This window comes from Octopus bimaculoides, chromosome 18, assembly GCF_046866305.1.
Source record: "Octopus bimaculoides isolate indiv1 chromosome 18, ASM4686630v1, whole genome shotgun sequence".
In the NCBI taxonomy this organism is placed as follows: Eukaryota; Metazoa; Mollusca; class Cephalopoda; order Octopoda; family Octopodidae; genus Octopus; species Octopus bimaculoides.
This window is the reverse complement of record NC_142945.1, coordinates 55639930-55654058: the sequence shown is the minus strand read 5'-3', so window position 1 is coordinate 55654058 and position 14129 is coordinate 55639930. Positions and strand designations below refer to the sequence as shown.

Sequence of the window (14129 nt, the reverse complement as noted above, 5' to 3'; positions counted from 1 at the left end):
GACTTTGTTAGAAAAACATTTATTAGATATTAGTGAAATGAAGAGATTAACGAAGCAAGCAACTAGACAGGTCGTTAGCTAAGGTTAAGCAGACTAATACAAACAACAGACTGGACAGACGGTGGACATGTATGTTACCTGTTAATCATCTTGGTGCTAAGAATGTGGTGGGTGAGGAGGGGGTAGAAGGTGTAGAATTGGAGTGGTAACTGGAGTAGTGTTCATCATACCTTCAAATGAATGGGAGATGAAATCGATGAAATTAAAAAAAAAAAAAAAGATATTATTTACATTTACTTGATAAAATGGAAAATTTTATTAGGTTTCATCCAAGTCAACTTCAATCAAAAAGACCCACCAAGGACTACTTTATTTAAATGGTATAGTTTGGGTGAGATTTAGCTGCTATTTCTAGAAGGCTAAGTGACTCTGCTCCCTCACTGACTTGTTTTATTCAACAGTATAATTGTGAGATAGTCTTTGTAACATTAGAAAGAAATCCCCAACAATGAGTTTGATGGGAAAACTGGGACCAGTTTTGTGCAGCCAGAATAGCATTTCTTAATAAAAGAACAAAAAAAAGCTCTCCAGAGAACTGTGAGTTATTTTGTTGTTGTTGGTTGAAACCCTTGCCTAAGAAAGCTGATCAACATCTTTCCCTGTGATGATTTCTAAATAATACAGAGCTCTTATGTGAAGGTGTGTGGCTCAGTGGTTCGGGTATTTGACTCAAGATTGCAGGTCATGTGTTCAATTTCTGGCAATGCATTGTGTCCTTGAGCAAGACTCTTTACTTCATGTTGCTCTAGTCCACTCAGCTGGCAAAAAAGAGTTGTACTTCAAAGGGACAGCCTTGCCACATTCTGTGTTTCCCAGTGAACTAATGTTAAGGGTACACACGTCTGTGGACGGCTTGGTCACTTGCATGTCAATTTCATGAGCAGGCTGTTCCATTGATCGGATCATGTGGAATCATCATCATCAGAAATAATGGAGTGACACTTTTACGGTCCTTAATGTGAAGTTGCAACAGATGTTTACAGAGCCTCTCAATAGCTTGACAGACATCATGGTTGTTTCAGAAAAATGATAGAAATCCGAGTAAACTGGTTAAGACTGAAGATGTTCCTTTATTCTTTTAAATGAGCAACTTTGATTGTAATATCCTTTCACTGTTCCTAATGAAAGCTAAAACAAAAGTTGACATACGATAAAGGAAACATAAAAGAAATGGTTTTGGGTGAAAAGAATTGGATGTCATTAATGTCATTCTGGAAAACATTATAGGAAGCTTCACATTCCAGTTATTTAATTAGTTTAACTTCAACATGTCAACTTTAGTAAACTTGAAAGTATATTTGTGTTCCCATGCAAAGACACACTTTAATAAGCCATTATGCTGCATGCCATGAATGTCTTTTCTAAATAAAGACCATCATAAACGCAAACAAAATCTAAGAAAATTATTCCACCCCTGCACTTGTTGAAAATATAATCCATTTGACTAACAATGGAATTACTGGCTTTAAATTATTGGTTTTATGTGTCTTAACCGGTAGTTATAGTTAAAAAGCATTTCATCCGTTTTGATTCCATAATTTTAAAATTGAATGTCTTTCTTCAAAATAATATCTGGAGATCAATTCACAATGTGTAAGATTTTATAATGCCATAATTTTAAATGGTAACAAGTGAAATTCCAATATTGGAAAGACACATTCATTCCTTTGTTGATATTTTCAGTGAAACAGAAAATATTTGGTCCAATCAGGAATTGCAGTTCATAAGGAGTGACTTTCTATCAACTTGGTTTATTACTATTATGAAATATTTGGCATAAAATATTTGTGTAACTGCTTTGTAAGATTAATCATTAAAGATAATCATCCACTGTATGGAGGGATTGAACCTGTTTCTGTTGCTTTACTCTTAAAAGATCCGGAAGGTAAACAAATCACAGGATACAACAGTTTTTAGATAAACTTTTATTGTTTCAATGTCTTTAATGGAGACAAAAGATTTCCTTTCAGTAAAGTTTATTTAGTGAACAGAATTGTGTCTGACCAGTATATTACTGGTACTTAGTATATTACTGGTACTTATTCCCTCAAAAGTAAAAAAGGTAAAACCACAATCCAGGCATATTTATTATTTATTGTGTAAAATCATAAGAAACACCAGACTCGCAGCCATTTTATTACAAAATGTAATAAATGACCCAAAATAGGAACATTAAAATAATTTTGAAAGAAGAATTCTACTGATAAAAGAATGAAGAGCAAAATAAAAGCAAATGCTTACAATTTCACTTGATCAGGCACATAAATATGTTCCATTGGAACCATTTTAGATAATTCTTCCAGAGTTTTCACATAATGGAGTTTTGAGTAGAATTTTGAACTGGAAATAAAAGACAGAAATTCAGAAACACAGAAAAGGATACAAAAATAAAATCTGAAGAGATTGTTGGTAAATCTTAAATGTTCATTTATAAAAACAAAACTGAAAAAAGGAAAAGTTTACTTTAGAAGAATTTGAATTCATATTTTAAATGTGTGGTTGCTCAGATTTGGTCTGGGTATTGTTCCCCCACTTCTCTTATTGGAAAGAGAAATATTTTGTTAAGAAAGGAATGCTTCAGATCAGCTTCCCAGACATTCTGTCAGTGGGAACCAAAGACCCCCAAATCAGTCCATCATTTAACAATGTTAGTTTTAGCTTGATTAAATATTGAATGTCTACCTACAGACACAATATATTAGATATAAGTAATTCAGAGATGCCATCAACATGAAAGCAATAGGTCAGTAAATGTCAGTATATTTGATGCTCGGAGCAATAAGAATCTAATCTAGAAATGAACAGAAAGAGAAGCTAAAAGAAAAAAAATACACACAAGTATGGGAGACAACTCTGAACGTATATAAATAATAATGAAATTCTTGTGTACAGTGCTCGGGTGCACTACAACCCATCAAAGGTGCATGTAGAGTACATCGAATTATGAACAAAAGTCAGGAAAGTGAGCAGTGTATGAGTCATGCTATAGAGGAGGGGGGGGATGTCAGGTGTAGTGTTGGCGAATTTCAGGAAGCTTGGAGGTTTTAAAGGATGCAATGTCTCGGCAACTAACAACTGATTCAGGAAGTTCAGCTATTTATAACATGTTCAGCTGAATCAATTCTGAAAAAATATTTAACATAATCAGTGAAAATATTGTAATTCATGTAAATTATATTTGTAGTGAGGAGGGAACTTCCACCCCACCCCATTAGCTTAAAACATTATTCTGTCAAAAGTAATGCTCATTTATTGATATTATTTTGATGAGGGAGTTGTTAATGTTTAGAATAATATTGTAGGGTAGGTGTGAGAGGCCAGATTTGGCCACTTTGAACATAAAACAGGTAGAATATTTGGTCAGTGTAAATGCTAAAAGGTTAATTCTGGTAAACAAAAACAAGGGAGACAACTATGAAATTAAAACCTGAATGATGGTCACAGTCATAGGAGCAGTGTCCTTCATTTCCAATTTTCCATTGGGAAATATTGCCTTGCTTAGAAACAAGTGAGGGTTGGCAACAAGATGGGCAACTGGCTGTAAAAAATATGCCTCAAAAAATTCCATCTAACTCGTGCAAGCATGGAAAAGTGAACATTAAACATTGATGAAGATGGATCAAATTTGTTGCATTATGTTGATGTTTTCTATTTTATAAAATCAAACAGATTATCAAGATGGTGAAGATATGAGAGAGAAATAAACAAGCTATTTAAGAGGGCAAAACTCATTTATCCACCATTTAAAGAAATGGGAATTTATGGACATTTCATTATTAATACAAACCTTATAAATGGTCGAGTCATCATAACAATAGTCTTTAACCATAAAGTAGGATGGACCAAGAGCAAAGCTTTCAAATTTTTCTTTAATCTAGAATGAAAGAATAAAACTCCCATGAGCATTTGCAGAGGTTTGCTTTTCCCGGAAACATTGTCTGTTTTATGTACAAGAATTACATGGGAGACAAAACACAACAACCTTGGAATATATCAAAATACTGGATTATTTGTGAACATATATGATACGTTAAACGGAAAAAAAAAAAGAAAATCTCAAATATGATGGATCAGAAGACATTCCCAAAAGAGGTGGGCCATACATTTAAGGTGAAATAACTGAATAAGATAAACACATACTTGAAGCAAATGATAATTGTAAGACAGACTGAACTGGAGTAGAGACGGCGGGGGAGGGGATTATCATTGATGAGGTGAATGGTGACAAAAAGACATTGACAAAACTAACTGATTGAACAATCAATTAGTTAATTGGTCAAATGATCAACTAATTGAAGCAACAGGAGCAGAATGGAGATAAAATCAGTGGTTGTGTTTATAATAATGATCTTCCCAAACAAAAGTTGTTTCAACACTCGATTTCACATCCAGAATCTTACAAACCAAATACAAAAACCAAATATTCCTTACAAATGATTTATATGAAAGGAAAAAATAAATAAATACAGAACCATTTTATGTCTGAATATTTTCCTAATGTATTTTAAATGTAATTTTATATATATTAATTCAAATCCATAAAATATTTGAAACTTAAGATATTCTGTATACTATGACTTGTCCTCTCATTATATTTCTCAGTGCTCTACTGATTCCACCAATTCATCATCTTACTTTACACGCTTAAAAGAACAACCAAAGTAAATCTCATTCAACAGCAAAACCACTGAATTCCTTCAACCCTTTATCAATGACAAATAGATTCATTTTGTTTAGATTTTATTTTATATTTAATAACAACTTTTTCATTTTAGGGTCTACTGAACACACACACACACACACCTGAAAAATGAACGTGAGTGAGTTTGTAAAACCTGATTACCTATGATCAATCATTTGGTAGCATCGCTTCAGCCAGCTGAAGCCAGGCATCTGTCGGCGAGGTGTGGCACCATGAAAGAACACAATCATATAATCCTCAGCCACGAGTTGCTCTAAAGTACTTGTTACGTATCTGTCATTAAATCATAATTAAAATATTTAGGAACATTAAAAGTATAAAACAATTAACAAAAAGCTAAACATTGAGAGACATTCTTCAAGATCTGCAGCATTAATAAATGGCACTTAATGCCATTTATTAAAAATTTTGTTTTTATCAAAGCTCTGAAATGTCTAATATTTAAATAACTGAGTGTACAAGAAATGAACACTTTAATACGATGTCTTTTAATTCAAATTGAACTTAATTATTTTAATTTTCTTGCAATGTGACATACTTTACTAATTTATCATTTACATGACATCAGTGAAAATAGATACGAAAACTTGTCTTTTATGGTTCCTGTCTTTTAATGGCATTTGTAGAAATCAAAGGCTATGATACTGAAATTGAAGGAAGGTAGTAATTATTAAAAATTAGTTGTAAATTTAATTAATATACAACTTCAACATTTTCTTAACAGTATTTCAGTCATGATAGCAAAGAAGATAGATTTAAATTTCAACGGCATTAATGAGCTAATGTATATAGCTCGTTACTTTAAACAACACAACGTCTGTTTTAACTCACAAGAAAAGATTATCCATAACATAGTTGTAATCTTTTCGTCCTCGATCCGGAAGGAAACAACCAGAGAAAACAATGATTGCATTGAGATCTTCACCCATATAACCTAGAATAGAAAATAAAGTTAAAAATGGAAATAAATGCAACAATGTAAATCAATACTTTATAGTTAGTATTTGAATAAAAAAACATATATTTTCCAAACAATATATACAGAACTCAAATATAAATGAAATAAAAATGAAATGGGAAACAAGCATGCAATAATCCATGCCCACCACCTTTCAAAAGGAGGAAATAGATAGCCTTGTCATGTGACTGTCATTGTCATTCATCCCAGATGACTTCTGAACAAGCAAAACTACATTTCTCTGACAGTAGGATATGATTTGAGTAAGATTTAGTTAGTATTTCTTAGAGTCTAGCAACCATATAAAGGCTTCCTCTGTGTTCTACAGACTACTGGAGTGACCACAACAATCATTTTTGAACTGAAGATTTTTGGTATCCTTGGAGCTACAACTTAAACATCACACAAGCTAAAAGTAATCCTATTTAACAGAACCTGGTAAATTACAACCAAAGGGAGAAACTCTTCAACCAAATCGAAATAACTTTGAGCAGAACTGGCTTTTAACACATTCAATCCTTTCATGACTCTATTGCTAATGAGTGTCTTTCAATTAATATTGAAAATAAACTCTTAAAATTATGATGAAAAGTTTTCATTGAAATATGCTGGTTTTTGTATGAGAGAAGCAGAGGCAAGTGTCAAGCAACCTGGTAGCAAAAGGGTTAATATTTATTACAGGAAAATCTAAAAAAGAACTCAGCAAAATACAAAACCAATAATGTGTAAGAAAGGGTGATGGAATGATAGAAGCCTGAACTGATAAAAAATGCATGAAGTAGTTTATTACTGCAATGAAGGCCACAGAAATTCAACCACAATCAATAGAAATACAATTGAGTTCAACAAAGGGAAAAGAAAAACTATTTTCAGTTATGGAGAACACTTGAAATTGTGTACAGAACTTACCTTCTGTAATCAATAAGGAAACAATAGCTAGAATTTACACACATTCTAGACATATTGTTAAGTATCTCAGCTATGTTTAAGCAGGCTCAAGCTTCAGGAGATAGAAATATTTTGACTGAATGGTTATTGAGGACTCAGATATGATCTAGAAAGCTGTTGATTCTCTTAGACAACCAAGAACCAAGAATTTAGCAGCTCACATGCTGTTAGTAGCAATGTATCATGTCTGAAACCAACACAACGGGTTTCGGTATGGACCAGCCACCTTCATTTCATGGTGTTTATTCTGGAGATAAGAATCAGCTTTAAGTAAGTGCACCTTTTTTTCTTTAATTTGTGATGGTGTACTTCTTTCTATCACTTAATGACCTAAATTATATTTAGAAATATAGTTAATTGCTTAACCTTGTTTTAGTGTAAACCTCCAATTCCTAATCTGTCATCCTACTCTTTCTGCCTCTTCTTCTGCTATTATAACAGACTCTATCTTTCACCATTTGCTTCTTACTATCCAGAAACCAGAAATTTGTTCTTCTGAATGTCCAAAGCAGAAGCAACACACCCAAGACCACTTCCAACATTGAATCATCTTTTTTTATTCATTCCTTCAATTTCTCTATTACTTCCACAGACACACTCTCACTGGCAACAGACTCATTTCTGAAATGGTAAATGCTACACACAGACAAAAGTTATTCCATGGTGGATGGACCAATAAAAAGAACCCAGAATCCTTACCTCCATGAGATAATATTTTCTTGTAAGGTTCCACTACTTTCATATCAATACGGAAATGCTTTTCTCCAATTACAATTGATTTCCAGTGTTTTGAATCAGCATTTTCTTGTTCAGCAGTGTATTCAGGAATGGTATTGGGAGACTCTAATGGAGTTTCACCTTGAAGAGTTGGAAAAGAAAGAGTTATGAAGATGAAAGGACACATGTATCTTCAAAGAGAGTGAACAGTACTGAACCTTTATGTGTTATATATATATATATATATATATATATAGTAGTTGAATGCTGTCAACTTAATGTGACAGTCCCATGAAGGGAATAATACTACTACTATTTAGTCCTAAGAAGCAGCACCGCTTCCTGTCGACCTTGACACATTTCCTGTGTCCTTATGATTACAAGGGGGAGACAAACACCTCCACTTAACTAAGCCTGCATCCAGAGACATGTTTCTGAGTCTTTGCTCGTCATCAGTCTGGAGTAGCAATGGCCTGCTAGTTGGAGATGCCTGTCAGGCTCTCGTAGACATATAATAATTCTAGTGAAACACATTCACTTATTTCAAAAATAGCAGGCCATTGCTACTCCAGACTGATGATGAGCAAAGACTCAGAAACATGTCTCTGGATGCAGGCTTAGCTAAGTGGAGGTACTTGTCTCCCCCTTGTAAACAGAAGGACACAAGAAATGTGTCAAGGCCAACAGGAAGCGGCGCTACTTCCTAGGGCTAAATAACAGTAGTATTATTCCCTTTGTGGGACTGTCATACATTAAGCTGACAGCATACAACTACTTTATCGCATCACTACTGCATAAATCTCTCTGAGAGATTTAGAAATGTATTATTTCTATTTATATAAATATATATATAAATGAGGATTTCAGGAAGTTTAATACTCACAATACAAATAAAATAAGACAATATTGGTGGAATATTTTTGTAAAGAAATTAAAAAAAAACAAAAACAAAGAAAAAAAAAACTGAAGAGCAAAAAATGAAAATAATTGATATTGTGCAAAAATATAACATACTTTCCCAGTCAACTTCCAAGCCTTCTGGATCAATTTCTTCAGGAGTATCCAAATCTTCTGGAGTTTGGAGGTCATCTATATCCCCCAACATACAGTCAACTGGTGGAGTGCAATTGTCAGCTTCAACATCTTCATCATCAAATAATTCCACATTTGGTTTGATTTTCTTCTTGGGACGAATTGTTTGGAGAGTGGACGGTCGCACTGTAAATTATGTTATAGCAAAACTCATCTTTACATTTCTACCAGTTCATGACCAACTTCAAACTATGGACTCTTACATGTGTGTGTGTGCATGTTGTATGTATGTAAAACTCTTCCACAATTTTTCATGCAAAAGCCATATGTATTCTGAAGTCCTAGGCAGCATCAAGACATTTTAAAAGAGAAAACTAATTCATTCAGAAAAAATTAATAATTCTATAATTAGTAAAATCTCTTCCAACAGACTCCACCATTCATAACTGATTCTGTCATCTGTGACACAAGCCTCTATTCATAAAAATTTCATGTGTGTATCATTGGCGATTTTTTCCCTCCATCTTCCCTTCTTTGGACTTTCCTCTATTTCTGAAGAAGAGCTTTGCTCAAAACGTAAAATCCTCTTTCCTTCCTTTCCTGAGCCTCTGATAATACAGCACTTGTACCACATTCTCATGTTTTTTCTTCTTTGTTTGGATTCACTATATATATATAATTTCATGTTTTACCACACACACACATGAATATCAGACACCATTAAAGAAAGAATTGTTTGCTTTTCTTAACACTACTAGAGAAACAGTAAGGAGGTAGTAGTCAGTGTTACCTTGAAATAGTTGAAATCTCATTGGTTGCCTTGTGACAACATATATCGATGAAGAGTTAACAAATGAGACTAGATGTCATCTCAAGGTGAATTCTCTCATGTCATTGAATCTGATATAACGAGCAGTGTCAACCAGAAACCATGGCTGTCACTCACAAGTGAATATGACTTGGCAACATGCACCGTACTTTCCTTAATTGCTTTGGATGCCTCTAGAGTCATGAACACGTTCCTCTCCCCCCACAATGTGACAACTGGAAGGAGAGAGAGGCTGGGGTTGGAAGTCAGCTGGTAACTAACTGCAGCTGAGTAGAATAAAGTGGAATAAAGTGTGTTGCTTGGTCTAGGAATCAAAGCCACAACATCACGAGCCCAACACACTAATCACTTGGCCGTACAGTGTATAACGAGTTAAATAGTGAGACCAGACGCACACACACAAACACATATATTGAGAAAAGATGAAAATTGATATTTATTAAAAATTAAAATATTTAAAAGAAACCATTTTTATGTTAGGAACAGTGAATCTAGAAGAATTCTTACCAGGTCGGGTTTCTTCATCATTTATTGCAATATTGTTTTCATTTGCATGATGGGACATCGTATTTTCATGTGATGAAACAGTTTGAGGGTTGTTCTTCACTTTGGCATTATCCTCCATGGCAGTTGATAAGTCGGAGGCAATAAAGACGTCTTCATTGTGCCAATTGTTTTCAGAGTTTTGGAAAGGTTTCATATCCTGTTTAAGTAAGAAGGGGGAAAAAAACAAACTGGAAATTATGAACAACACAAACACCAATCAACTGGTTCTGGTAAAACTGAAAGAACTGTCAGTGCGACAGAACTGATTTTGACTGTTTCTAATGTAGGAACAAGGTCAGAAATAATAGCAATCATTATCATCATCATCATTTTGAAGACTTATTCACTGTTCCCTTCCTGTGCATATTCTATGTACTGTTCATGCAGTTTTGGTTACTTTTTCTGTTGAGTTGTAATGCACCTGAGCACTGGACACACTAAATTCATTATAATGATGATGATGATGATGATGATCACTGCCACCATTGTTTTAATGACAATCTTTTGATGCTACCAGGGAAACTAGACAGGTTTGTCCTGCATTTCCAACCATCATCACTCTTCTTCCTCTGAATAAAGAAAAAATCATTTTGTTTAATTATATCCCACCTAATTGTCAGGTCTGTCCTCACAACCTTCTCCCCAATTCCTTTAATGAACGATTCTTCTCTTCAATGACCGTTTAAGGGGAATTTTCTTTCATTGACAAAAATGATGGATTCCAATAAATTATAAACATAAAAAAATGTATATGACTTTGTTTTATTTTTGTTAATAACGAAAACGGTTGTTGTTGTTGCAGCATAGCTATGTTCCAGCAGACATTCCAGTCATGACCATCACATTTTTTCATCCTGACAGTTTTTGCATATCTAGGACAATATGATATGCGTTTCTCTTTCTTTAAGACGCTGGGGTGTGATTTTGCAGGCGATTTGGCTGCTGTTTCTAGCAGGTACAATGATTACCAAAAAGAGTCTCTCGTTGGCTGGTAATGAAAATGGTTGTTTTCTTGTGTGAATAGCTTATACTTGTGTTTAATTAAATGTCCTGTTGCCAAATAAGTGACGTTGATCTCTAGGTTTTGTCTGAAAATGATGCCAATGGAAGATCACAAATGTGTCGAATATAGTTTGATATTGTGTGGGGGGTGGGGGTAGGGGAGGAATTGATGTTAATCATGATTGCATTCTTAATGAAATGAAATAGCATTAATTACTAATCAAACAAAGTATAACTAATATTGGTTTCAAATTTTGGCTAAGGGCCAGCAATTTTGAGGAAAGGGGTAAGTCAATATCATCAACCCCAGTGTACAACTGGTACCTATTTTACTGACCCTGAAAGGATGAATGGCCAAGTCAACCTTGGCAGAATTTGAAGATGGATGAAATGCTAATGAGAAGCATTATTGTCCAGCATTCGAATGATTCTGCCAGAAAACATTATTTATATTAAGAATGGGAAATTGTGGGAAAGGTGTTCCACGTTTATTTAGGAATCAAAGATTTTTTTAAAGGTCTTTTTTTCTATTACCATAAATAGTTTTAATTATTTTAAGCAATAAAATATTGATATATTTACCTGAAAGGAAAGAAAATACAATATTTACATAAAATAAAACATTTTAAAATGCATCAGCAATTTTCTCTGATCATTTTAATAACACTTGTCCATTTACAAGGACATTTTGAAACAAATAAATAAGGACACACGTACACACGAATTAGGTGTATAAAATAAAAAAAAAGGTAATATATTTATTTCCTAAAGCTGGTGAGAGACTTAATTAAATGAAACGAGAACATAATCTTAAATGTGTGTGTGTGTGTGTGTGTGTGTGTGTGTGTGTGTGTGTGTGAGTAAGTGCATACATGTGTATGTGTGTGTGTGTGTGTAGATAGACAGAAATATTGTTACGATACCATGGCAACCATTGTCTTTTTTTACCCAAAAGGGTTTTCCAGCTCAATATTTACATTCTTTTATTTATAGATTTATATGTACTTAGAGAACCAATTCCAAAAATTATATGTGTGTGCGTGTGTCTATACACACACACACACACACACACACATGCATATATATACATACATGTACATATATACACACATATTGTAATAGATTGAAAGCTTTAAAAAATAATTCTTTTAAATCGTTCCACCAATTTGTAGTGAAAAGAAAAGTGTGGCTACACTCACACACAACCGCTTCTCTCTTTCTCTCTTATATTTTATATTAAAATTCAGAGAAGCCAACAGTTTTGCTTAAAAAGACATTTTCACACTTCTGCTAAAATACGATTATCAATTCCAGTTTTTACAGAATATTTTTTGTTTCCCTCTCTGATGCATTAACTGTGGATTTTCAGTCACAAAGCAGTTTGATTTTGATCCTAAAAGCTGTCAGATAGAAAGGCATAAATGTTTAATGAGAGCTTTGTCCACAATACAGTTTATAGTATAATGAAAGGTAAAACAGAAAAGAAAGTGTTTGTAGTTTTGTGAAAGTATGAAGCCATGGTGTTGACATTTTAGCTTCAGCAATTGTTTTTAACAAATGTAATTGTTTTATATTTAAAACAGAACGAGTTGTACCTAAATGAAAAATATCAAAAAACAATGGGTTCATAATGGGAAATGTGTCAAATATATATTATGTATGGTGTTTTAAAATACTCAATAATCGGAGCCACTTCTGAACAAAGCTCATTAAGCATTTCCAACATAATATCTTGCATTATGTCTAACATTACATTTTTTTAAAGTCCCATTAAACCAAAGACAAATATTTCATGTATTTATGAATAATTAGCAAAAGAAAAACTACGCTTCATCCTCTTGCATCATGGCTTATGCCTCTCTCTCTCTTATTATTGGCAAATATCTTAATTACACTTTTATCAGCCATTATATATTATGTTGATTGGTATATTTTAATGAAAGTTTATGTAAGCTACTTACAGAAATATCTTGTATAATGTCTGCTATCAAAATATATCGATTCTTGGCAATATCAAAACATAAGTGTTATATTTCCATAAAGGCAATGGCCATACAATATTCATCTCCTCACAAATACTTGTTTGGTCTCTGAATAACAACTTCCAGGTTATCACACTTTCCAAATGGTTTACAAAAGCATTAAAATAACTGCAGTTCTCTAATCTTTTGCTGCCCCCAAAAATCATTTTCACAACCAACAATATTATACACAAAACTGCAAAACTTGAAATGAGATATTTTTATTTCAGTCACCACAAAAGATATTAATCTGATGCTTATATCATCTCCGTGAAATATATTTAATTGTAACACTTCCCCCACCCCACCCTCGTTATCACTTCCTTTCTGCCCCTTCTCTCTGCTGTGTTGGTCTCCATCATTAACACCTCTTATTTGCTACCACCTGCAATGCCCTCACATATCTACCACAACTCCTGCCCCCAAGCCTCTACTATATTTCTCTCCACCATTTGTTAGTCACCTCTTTCCTGCCCCACTCACCCAGTCCCAAACCTTTCTATCACCCCCCCCCCCCCGCAATGTCCTTTCAAGGGCTTCTCCTGACACATCTTTGCCATCCTCCCTCCCTCCCTCCCACTATTGTTCCTCTCTTTGCCTTACTCTTCAATTCACCCTCCTGCTGACTCTGCAGCAAGACCTTCATCTCTGTCCCTTCTACACCTTGAATCTCGCAACTGGCACAAAGCCACACTTCCTAAGTACTATTTCCTTCTCCTCCCAATTGAGGGATTTTTGTCTTGCAAGGTACTTGGGGACCCTGCTGGTGCTGGTGCCATATTAAAAAGCACCCAGAACACTCTGCAAAGTGGTTGGCATTAAGAAAGGGCAACCAGCTGTAGAAACCATGCCAGAGCAGACAGCTGGAGTCTGGTACAGCCTCCTGGCCTTACCAGCTCCAGTCAAACTGTCCAACCCATGACAGCATGGAAAACAGACGTCAAATGGTGATGATGATTACTTAACTTTCTCTTCTTTGGTCCAGAACGATTCCTATGTGTCTTTCCTGCTGCTCTTCTTCCTCATGTCAAAATATCATTCCTTACACAGATGTTTTAAATGTTACAACAAATGCCTCACCCACCACCATTCTACAAACCTTTGACCCACAGCTGAGCTATGTTATTCTAGAAACAGATAGCTTAAATGCTATTCTTTTGTGATGGTGGTGCATGGAAACAGCCATTTTGCCAACCCAATACAATAGAATTGACAGACACAACGGAGAAAAATATATATTATTGCTTTATTGTAATAAAGTGTTTTATGCATAATTTTAGTGGTTGTTGGCCTTCCATCAAACTGCTATAGTTC

The 14129-nt window shown here is 34.3% G+C and overlaps 1 protein-coding gene across 7 annotated transcripts in view; it reads right to left on the bottom strand.

The window, feature by feature from the left end:
- Positions 1–14129, bottom strand: part of LOC106883074 (uncharacterized) — a 135278-nt gene that overhangs the window by 7619 nt on the left and 113530 nt on the right. For 4 of the 7 annotated variants that reach the window (XM_052974338.2, XM_052974341.2, XM_052974339.2 and 1 more), the window contains exons 12-18: positions 9754–9949; positions 8400–8603; positions 7368–7526; positions 5594–5696; positions 4904–5035; positions 3848–3934; positions 2302–2400 (exon numbers count right to left, since the gene is read on the bottom strand). In XM_052974338.2, coding sequence (XP_052830298.1) covers positions 2302–2400; positions 3848–3934; positions 4904–5035; positions 5594–5696; positions 7368–7526; positions 8400–8603; positions 9754–9949 — 980 coding nt within the window. Of the gene's footprint in view, positions 1–138; positions 231–2301; positions 2401–3847; positions 3935–4903; positions 5036–5593; positions 5697–7367; positions 7527–8399; positions 8604–9753; positions 9950–14129 lie in introns of all 7 variants that reach the window. The other 3 variants (XM_089366311.1, XM_052974340.2, XM_089366312.1) reach the window with 1 other exon arrangement.